The sequence below is a fragment of the Pteronotus mesoamericanus genome, unplaced genomic scaffold, assembly GCF_021234165.1.
Source record: "Pteronotus mesoamericanus isolate MK-2021 breed Mesoamerican mustached bat unplaced genomic scaffold, CSHL_Meso_final scaffold_21, whole genome shotgun sequence".
Lineage (NCBI taxonomy): Eukaryota > Metazoa > Chordata > Mammalia > Chiroptera > Mormoopidae > Pteronotus > Pteronotus mesoamericanus.
In genome coordinates this window covers 28,283,824-28,294,472 of record NW_026555310.1, presented here as the reverse complement: position 1 = coordinate 28,294,472, position 10,649 = coordinate 28,283,824, and the positions used below count along the sequence as shown (strand labels likewise).

General features: G+C 41.9%; 1 protein-coding gene across 1 annotated transcript; it reads right to left on the bottom strand.

Annotated features, from left to right (window-relative positions):
- Positions 1-1,231: 1,231 nt before the first annotated feature.
- Positions 1,232-7,970, bottom strand: GPRC5D (G protein-coupled receptor class C group 5 member D). Its single transcript, XM_054590921.1, has 3 exons — positions 7,836-7,970; positions 5,904-6,840; positions 1,232-1,383 (listed from the first exon to the last, which is right to left on the bottom strand). The coding sequence occupies exons 2-3, from the start codon at positions 6,796-6,798 to the stop codon at positions 1,232-1,234; spliced, it is 1,047 nt and encodes a 348-aa protein (XP_054446896.1). The 5' UTR covers positions 6,799-6,840; positions 7,836-7,970.
- Between the last annotated feature and the right edge of the window lie 2,679 nt (positions 7,971-10,649).

Below are 10,649 nucleotides of genomic sequence, written 5' to 3'. Positions count from 1 at the left end.
CCGATGGAAGAGGGAAGCAGAGAAGGAAGGATGAGTTGGTGTTTGGTTGGCAGTGTGACTCTGTGGGCTCCCCAGTGGCCCAGCAGGGCTACAATAGGATGGTCTTCTGGGTCTTCACTACTTGTTTATCTTGTGGACTTTATAATTCCACATCTTGCTGGGGGCCTAGTGTAGCCCGTGGGTTGAAATACTCTTGGGTGTGATCAACAGTCTAGAAAGGAAGAAAAGCCATCATGAACTTTCTGAGCCAACACTGGGGATGGTACGCTCTAGAACTGTTTGAAATATTATCATTTTACCATCAGTTAACATTTTGTTAATGAAAGACAGGAAAAAAAAAATTGAGCCTATCCATGTCGGAACTTCTTTACCATCATCCCCCTTAGTCATGAACAAGAATCTCTTCGCAAGATCCTTGAATGGCTGATCACTGGAAATCGAAAGCAATCTAAGGAATTCTCACAGAGGGTAATGAAGATGTTCCCATTGTGTAAATGCCCTCCAGAGGGTTAATTATAGCAAATGATACAGCTCTGTCCTGGACTGCGTGTCGTTCCAGGAAAAGGCAAAGTCTCAGAGCACAGACCAGGAAGATTAGCCTAAGGTTGCCTAGTATAGTTTGTGACTTTCACCCTTGGATTTTAGTTACTTCTGATCCCCCTACTACAAGAATTGCGTCCCAGTGTGGTCTTTTTGGCTGTCCAGATTGTGTGTCTTCAAACTGTCATGGCACAAAAGCAAGTTACCTCCAGTTCTACTCTGCAGCACTCTCTTGGTTTTTGCCCAAAATGATTAAAATTGGTACATCCATCTGGACATCCAGATGATGATGACAGACGTGGCTCAGCTCCTGAGGCAGCCTGGGCAGCTGGGGCTGGGCAGTGACTCAGAGAGGCAGCCAGTGTGGCTCAGGGGATTCATTTTGACAACTGATACTAAACACAGATCTGACACATGCATATTTACAATTTCCCTGTGCCCAGGGCAACCAGCAGCGAGCTTGCTTCTCCTCACTCTCAAACAAACCCTTCAAGCTGCCCTTTCTTTCCAGGGACACTCCCCTGCAGCTGAACACATTTATTGTTGATGGCAGGGGCGATGGGGATTTGAGGGGCTTAGGCAGAGTCAAAAGGCTCGACTTGCCTTTTGGTTTAATGGTATAGTTTAATCTAGGTGGCTCAAGCTCCATTTGCCTGTAGGGATGGCCCTGCCCTACCACACCTCTCTCAGATCAGTAAAAGCCATTGGAGCTGAAGCCTGACAGCTGTCCTAAGGAAGGAATGCTTGCTCTGGCCCTCTGTGGGGAATGCAGATGAGCACATTTACCTGCAGCTGAATATGAAGTTAATGCTACATCCTCCTCAGCTCCATCACTGTCTCGGGCTGAAAGCCAAAGGAGGGAAGGGCTGGGTTAGTGTCAGAGATTCACCTGGAGACAGCACCTGAGGACGAGGAGAGGCCTGAATGGCTTGCAAAGAGGCCCTTGGCCCTTTAAAAAGGGATTCTCTGTTGAGGCGGTTCTAACAACAACAGAAATCTATGATTTTTTTAAAAAAAGTATTTTTAAAGCTTCTGAGGAAGATTGGATATGAATAGCCCTTTATGTTCAGAAGAAGTTCATCTGTGTTTAGTAACTGAACAGACTGAAGATTCATCATCACTTTCTAGAGAAAGAACACAGGCCCCAGGTCAGAGCCTTTGCTCTGCAGTGTTACCACCTGACCACGGGCATCTCACTTTCTTCAACAGCAAAATAAAAAGCTTTAACTAGACTTCTAAAGTCCCTTTAAGCCTGATACTCTACAACATTGATTCCATTTAAGAAACTGGACATAATATAAAACATCATTAAAGACAATTCTGTATTGTTGTAGAATATCACACAGGTGGTTATTTGTTTCATGTCTGTCTCCTGCATGGGACCGTAGCTTTGTGAAGAGAGTAGTTGTGTTTGTCTCGAAGACTAGGCTCTTGTTGGTACCTATTTGTTGTTTGATGGTAATAGAGAAAGCTGGGCCACTAGTATTCACACTTGGTGGCTGTAGCATTGGAGCAGTGGCCTCTACTCTCTCATTGGTTAGCTGTGTAACCTAGGGCCCAATTCCTTAACTTTTTGTTGCCTTTGTTTCCTGATGGAAGTAAAAGAGGGATCATGACGATCATAATAGTAAATCTATTTCATAGGGTTGTTTTGAAGATTAAATCAACTAATATATGGGTAGGTAAGGCCCTTGGAGTAAGACATGATATATAGAAAACACCACAGTGCTATTCTTCATACATTATTATTGGTGGTGGTGCTGGTGGTATCGTTATAGTTGATGCTCTGACATCTTCCTCCTGCTCGCATTTTTTAGAGGGTTGGGGCCTTTTGAAATATGACATGCTCTCTTTTTCTTTGCAGCGGAATGAACTGAATTTTTGGTTTAATTTTGTTCCTTGTGGCATAACAAGATTCCTTCCCATTCAGACTCTTGGTAACCAATGTTCATCCAACATTCTTATCAGACCAGATTATAAATTAAAGAAGCTTAATTCTCTAGCTCACTGTCTTCCTCCCTACTTTGTGCCCGTTCTCTCTCTATAGCTCTTGAGGGGAATGAAAGCACGGTTTTGCAATTTGTTCCCATGAAAGAACAAACAAAAATTATACCCCGTGGGACCATTCACACTGGGTTTCTCACAGTAAGGTGAGCGCCTAGAAGAAAAAAATGTTGAGAATTGTCAGAAAGGGCTATGTTCAGCAAAATTGGTATTTGCTCTATGGAAAACAATCCAAAGGGCTTATGTTTACAAAAACTTTCTTCTCTTGGTTTATATAATTTTATAGTCATTGAGCCATTTTTATATTATATGGACTCATTATTTTTGTCTTAATACCTGCAAATTACTAGGTTTGTACACATTCAAACACCGGACAGAAAAATATCCACAATAAGGTGATACTTTCAAATATACAGGGGTCTTGCTTTTAGCAACCTTGATATGACAATATTCTAATAGGTCTAAAACAGATAAAGTAGGCAAGTATTAGAGCAGGAGATTTCCTAGCCTAAAAAAATATTCATGGCTGATATTCTACTATATTTAAGGTCTCCACATATTCTATCACATTGAAAATTATCAGTTAAAAGAACAACTAATTTTAAAAGGTCAATCAATACTGCTTTTTAGGAACACATTTATAACAGGGCAAATACCATGCCCAATTGTTTGGTGTCCTATAGTAACATGGCTGATTGCATTTTCATTCTCCACCCAGATGTTTTCTTCTATCTTGGAATTAAGATCATAAGCCCCTTCAGAGAGATAAAGCCTAAACTTCTTTTGAAAGACTCCCAGGGAAATGGAGTCTTTAATCCCTTTTGCTGATCCATTTTAGTGTTTACCAACTCTTATTTTTATATTTAATCAAAATCCCTCATGCTTTGGTTTGAATCCATTTCTACCCATTGTCTTCAGTTGGAGACAGAAAACAGGACCACAGCCTCTTGGGGAGGTTTTTATACTTGTGCAATGCCCTGCTAATCCCTGCTTGTCTTACTCTTCTTTCAGGTGAATAATTTGGTCCCACAACCGAGTGGTAAATCAAATAATTAATGTGGCTGGAGTCACAGCTATGAATGGTATTAATCAGAAGAGTCACATGACAAATGCATACCTCATGGACTTGAACAAGATGTCATGTTTTGTATGGAATTTAGAGAGAGAATTTAAATAGTTATGGCAAAGGCATGTTAAGAACTACCATCTCAGTTTCATTGTCTTGCCATTTCCACATAGGTCTGACGTTATAATCCTTTAATCATCTTTGTGGTTTCCCACTGAAACCTCTCCAAGTTCCATACACTTCTCATTAGTGGATCCCAGAACTGGCAGAGGTATTCTTGTTAGAGACTGACCAATGCTCAATACAATGACCTGATTGTTCTTGCTGACCACATGTCTGTTTATATAGTACAGTGATTGTTTATTGAGCAAACAAAAGCAAAGACAGTGCTAAGCTGCTTTCCCACTGTCAGCTCATAACCTATAACATACTTAGAATTTTTCAAGTAATTATTATTATGCTGTACTTAATATATGGTACTTGCCTACCTCTTATCTGTTTTGTCTATTTGTATGTTTTCTCTAGCTAGTTGTAATCCTGTACTTTTTATTGAGTTTTCATCATTCTTCCAATTTTCATTATTTGTACTTTTTCCAGGAGACCTAAATTCTGATTACATTCTCTAAAGCTTAAGTTTCTGGTTATTCTGCTCAGTTTTGGGGTGCAGTCTATGTGCTCTTTACTGCACTACTGATTCCGCACACTCCCGACCCCCCACCAAGTATTAAACTACCTTAACCATGACTATCACTGGCAGGCTCTTTTCTGTTCAGAAGTGGATTTTGTAGCCATGCTTGAGCAATTTGGATAGTACCAGGGAACACTGCATTTTTGCCAGCCCTTGCTGTTCCACCAGGATGTTCCTTAAAACACTTTAAACACTTGTCCAACATTTTTGGGACATGCAATATTGATCATACAAATAACAGTGTGTTTTATGAAACTCTAATAATTCTCTCTCCCCCCATCTCTGACTTTTGTTTCCTGGAAACAAAAAACAACAATAAAACAAACACAGGAAGTTTTATCCTATTTTCTGGTGTGAACTACGAGAAGTAGTTTCAAGAAAGGTTGATTCTGCAATTCTGCCGTAAACCTCAGCGATCTTACTGCACATCATCAACAAGAAAGGAAAACCTCTTATGGGGAGGATACATACTGCCAATTTCTGACCCTTGGTCAACTGAACTGAAAAGAATTAATGGATGCCTCTATCTGAACAGGATTTAATTTGAATGTGTAATTAGCCATGATTACAGCTCAAAAAAGTGTATGCACTTAAAAGGAAAGCTTTTATTAATTTTTTGAGCCTAGTGAACATGATGTGTGCTATACAATATATAAAATAACATTATCTTTGCACATTAGAAATAAATTGTGAGAAATCAGATGCCTATTAAGACATAAGAATTGATGTAAAACTATGGTATTTGGTTATGAATAATAGGCCAGATGTTTTAGAAAGGAAATAATGAGTTTTGACATATTCCCAGATGACTGAAATTAACTACTATTTTCCCCAGGGTGTTGGTGTTCAAGCCTCCTTATTGTCATGGATATATTTTATTCTTTAACAAAGGATGGTCAGGTGGCTTGGTCATACATAGGGATCAAAATATAACCTAGAAATTATTATGAAAATGTCACATAAGCAAGTTAATGATTGTACATCTGTACTTTTACTCAGGATTCTGATTTAATGGCTCTTCCTGTCACTTTTTGTAAACCTTGAAGGGCTTTAAGCAGTGAATAGTTTCTATAGTAGACATCCGGGAGTTATTGGGCTTTGTAACTTTAACGAGGTGTTGAGTCCTGCAAATCAGCTTATTATGATGTTTGGGCAAATTAGTTTTGAGACTTAACTTTTACAATGTCAATCACTGTTGCCAGGATTGACTTTTGTACTTGACAGCCCAAACATCTGGACTTAGCATTATATGCCATGCAATTCCGTGGTCCAAGCCTAATTTAGGACTGATCGACTCATTTTATAGTGGGAGCCTTTCTTTCCCCAGCATGAGCACCAGAGCCACACCCTCTTTACTTAGGGCCTTTGGTTCATTCCTGTCTTGGTCTCATTCCATTGGTCTCTGTATTTTGTAAGAGCTCATTTTTCATAAAAGTTTAGCCCTGATTCCAGCGGTCTGCATCTCCTTGCTTGAACTATTTAGTCACCCACTAAATTCTGACCATTGCCTTTTTGTTCCTTCTTGATTCACTCAGTTGCCCAATTTCTCTCCTGTTTCTCCCACAGAAAAACTTCCCTGCTTCTTGAATGCCCCGGCGAAGGTACCTTTTGAGAGTTCCTGGTTCTCTGCTCTGAAGCTGCATTGGTAGGCTGGGACTGAGCAGGTGTTGCCTTGTAGAGCGCAATCTTGTTTCCACGATCTGTAGAGAATGCAGAGCTCAGGCATGATGTACAGCAGCAGGAACACCCACGCATTGGTGACCAGGGCAATGCAAATGACAGGGTCATCCCACTGGGGCTGCCGCTGGAGCTGTGGGTTGCCCCTCATGAGCATGGAGATCCACACCACCCAGATAATGACGGAGACAAGCATAGTGACAAAGATGAGTCTTCCGTGCTGCTTCCAGTTCTCACATGGGCCACAAAAGGTGGCTTTGGAGATGAAGAACGTGAGGGCCATCAGGAGAAGTACGTAGACCAGGAGTACAACAAAGTCCACATTGAGCTGGCAGGGTGTCATATGCACAAACATCATACCTCTGGTCATTATGAGAGTCACATACTCAATAGCAATGATCGTCTGCAACAGGCTAGAACCAACAGCAATGCACAGAATTGTGGTCCAAGAGAAGGAGACGCCACCCCGGACCAGCTTCACCAGGTTGGAGGCATGGGCCAAGAGGCATGAGAAACAGAGAGCAAAGAGAACCCCAAAGAAGAAGTAGCGTACAGGGGCAGTTTGCTGATTGAACTGGATGATGAAGGCAAAAGCAAGGCCAAAGAGCCCCAGCACACCCAGGAGGAAGAGGATCTGGGTGGGAAGGATGTTCCACTGGCCACAGTCTTGAACTTTACACGTGAGGAAGAGAAATGCCAAGAGCAGAATCACTGTAACCACTATGCCAATTATTGCCAGGCACTCGAGGACAATGCGCCATGGCCCCTCTGTGTCACAGAGGAAATAATACTCCCCAGTGGACTTGGTGAAGTCCTCACACATAGTGACTGTAGGTGGACTTCACAAAAGTGGGCTTCTGTTTCCCTGTGGAAGAAAGAGGAGACAAATTATGACTACATCTACCGACAAGAATGCCTGGTAGGTGTACGCAGGTTACTATAACATCTTTCATTCCAGAATGAAGACACCTGGACGTACTGTATGAAATAGCCCCAAACTAGCAAACCCTCAGAACTATCCTGTCTCTAACCAGCTGGGAAAAACAGAGCTAGCTTCACTTGGGGGCTCCAGATAATTCATCTCCTTCCATGTCACAATTTCCACCAAGGCTTTTTGAAATTGATGGAGAATTTTTTTCATAAAATGGGGTGTGTGACAAGGTTTGCCTGATTGATGGAATTCCAGCTATCTCACGCTTCAGGACAAGGGCTGTTGACATTAATGGATCATTGGCTCACTCAAGACATTAATGCACTGATTGAAGGAGACAAGTGATTTTTCCTAGTAATATTAATGACCGTTCCTACTTTAAATTCTAGTCAATTCAGTGCAAAATGTTACTGTTCAACACTTACTATTTGTTCATCCAAAAATTATACAAAATGGCCCTGGCTGATATGGCTCAGTGGATTGAGTGCCAGCCTGCGAACCGAATGGTCACTGGTTTGATTCCTGGTCAGGGCACATGCCTGTTTACAGGCCAGGTCTCCATTTGGGGACATGTGAGAAGAAACTATTTCTCTCTCGCACAATGATGTTTCTCTCCCTCTCTGTCTCTTTCCCTCCCCCCTCTAAAAATAAATAAATAAGATAAAAAGATTTTAAATCAAAACCAAAACCAAAAAAAGAATGATACAAAATGGTTCCGGCCTTTAAAGAAACTTTTTGGATAATTTAGCACCAAAATCTGTGTCTTAACAGAGGTTGCCTAGGAAAAAAAAATTCCATATATTCATTTGGAAAAAAGTACCTTGCAATTGAATGCTCCTAGCTTCCCTCCTCTTCAGTTATTGCCAAGCCAGATGGCTGGAGGGACCCAAGTTTATAGCCGAGGGCATGGCCCCTTCCTTTTGACTTACCTCCTCTGTGTCGGCGCTGGAGGCTGAGGCTGTGGCGGCTGTGAGGCTGTAACTGCCAATGAGTAAGAAGGAGACAACCTCAGCTTCTTTATTCTCTCCCCAAATGGGCGGAAGGACTGGAGGCCCTCACTCAGATTCCTGCTGTGCCTATAAAAAGCACCAGAAGGTCAGAAAGACACACCTATTCCAGTTTCACAGCAACTTTTCTAAGAGATTTTGTTGGTGAGAACAATTATTTTCCATTCTACTGCTCACTAGAAGCACCTGGGCCTTAGGGAGGTCCTGAAGGGGATATGAATTTAGGCGAGACTGCTTGCCCCCCACATACTGCACTGTGTTCGGGAAGCTGCAAGAGACTCTCAGTTGGGCTTACATGAGGATCCTGCATTCTTCTGAACTGCTCCCTGAAAAGCTGTCTCCAGAGTTTTCCTCACATCTTGATTTTGATTGTAAGATTCAAAAGAGCATCCATTCAACAAAGGAATAGGAGTTTTACTGGGCCATAAAGAAGGGTATGTGTATTTAGAGGGCCAGTGGTCGGCAAAATTGCGAACTGGGGGAAATTTGTCCTCTCTGCTATTTTCTTTTCTCTCTCTTGGAAGTCCTTCCTCAGGTCTTGGATGTCCATCAAGTGCAAACTTCGGTATAATTCTCCTCTATCCTTCTTTTCCTCACTCTGTATCAGAGTATGTTTGTTCTGGGTCTCTTTCCACCAGGGCATTCCTAGGACCCAAGATAGAACTCAGAACCGAAAGTGACCGGCTGATATTGGTATATCATGTTCCTCTTCTCTTGTGGTGACAAGGAGTAGAGCACACAGCGCCGCGTCCCGCCTGTCCTGGCTGCGAGCCCCTCCCCATCCTCAACCCCTGCTCCCGATTTACTCTGTGGTTCTTTTTCTGGATATTTGCATTTTGACACAGGACTTCTGAAGACCCAAAATTAGTACCTGTGAGTCTGGTTTCAACTCACTCTGTGACCTGGCCCTACCTTTCTTATCCACCTATATTTCTTTCAGGTCTCCTGGCCTGGTAGTTTATCCAGGTTGGTTTTCCTACCGCCTCCCGAAGGAACAAGCTCCCATCCACTTGCCTCCCCTTAGATGTTGTCCCTGACCCGAATTGCCTTTGCTTTGTTCCTTTTTATCCTTTGTGCTGTATTCCCATTGATCCTGTTTCCTCCCCAAATACTTTTCCTACCTCTGAGATCTAGCTCATGGGATCTCTTCTACGAGTTTTCCTGCCTTCCCTGATCACTATAGCTCTGATTCATCCCCTCCCACCAGGAGCTCAAAAACACATAGTGTCTGTGCTGTTCAAAATGACAGACACCATGTTTTCGGCTCATTTCATTTGCAGTAATTAATTAATTAATTAATAACAATAAATAAATAACTTTATTTTAGTTGTAGGAGTCTCATCCTCTTGATTAGGTTTATAGCTGCTCGGGGCTCATGTTCCACATTTTATGCCCCTTGCAACACCTGGCCCCGAGTGGAGCACCTCCTGGGTGGTAGGTGCACTGTTTAATGGGAGGACCCTAACAATAGAATTCCAGGCCTTGTGCAGGTGCTTTTTCAGAGGTGTGCTTTTCCAACAGATGCTTTCTAATGAGAGCCACCTGCAAATAAGTCAGGCCCTCCACAAACCCGAGACAAAGTCATTCTGACGTGGGGTTCTATTTTAGAGATGGTGTAACTTTAAAAAGCAATTTTTTTTTCCTTTGAGAGAAGAACATTCTAGGGAGGCGAGTCCTCCCCTTTACTTGCCTTAGGCATAGTTCTGGTCTGGACTGAAGCTGTGAAGACAGTCTAAAGTTTACAGGAAAGGATAAAGGGATTTTCTAGGTGATGCAAGGTGACATTCAGGAGAATTCACTTGAAAAGTCTGGTGAGTGGTTAAATGGCTGCCAGTAGAGCAACAGACGATTTCCCGTTTAATTCTTCCAAGAGAATTATTTTGGCGACCTCTTCTCTCCTTCCCGCCCCTTCCAGCTAGTCAGTCACGGTCATTCCTTGCTGCTGTGACATCTGACCAGCTGGTCTCCTAAGGAGATTCTTTCTGACCTGATGGATTGAGGCAGGTGAATTAATGGGTTAATTACCACATAAAAGAACATGTCTTAGGTACTAATTATTGTTATTTAAAAATCTGGAGTTATAGAATTAACCCACGTGCTGCTAGGCCATAAGGAAATGAGGCCCCTTTTGCCTACATACCTCCACATCACTCACACCTCATTTCTTTTGGCTTTTGTGTGGCAACAGCATCACACCAAACAGTTTTGATATGGCTTTGATGACTCAGAGTATATTGATTGCCACAAATTCCTTAAAAATGAAGATAGAAGAGTCAAGAGGCCAAGTGCCTCTTGTCAAACACCTATTTGTGTCATTTCCTTCTCCCAGAAACAGAGCTGGGGGATATGTGAGAGGTCATCTGTTTTAATCCTTTCATCAGTAATAATAAGGAAGCCAACTTGATTACATGAGGAATTAACTAAGGAAGCAGAGGCCCAGAGACATAAAGGAGTGTACTAAATGAATGGAATGGTAGAGAAGACAGCCAGCTCCTGCTTACATTCTATATATTTTTTTTTCTTTATATTTTCTCCCTGGTCAGCCTGCCATATTAGGCTGTCTTTCCTGACAGCCTGAAAGAGACAAAGCTTTAGTTAGACATGACACATGGGACATGATCAGAAAGAAAAAAAAAGAATAGATTATGATTGTCTGACTCCTGTAGCACACACCTGAAACTAATAAAAGATAACATTGAAATGTAAACTATAATAGAAAAAAATTTTAAATAATAA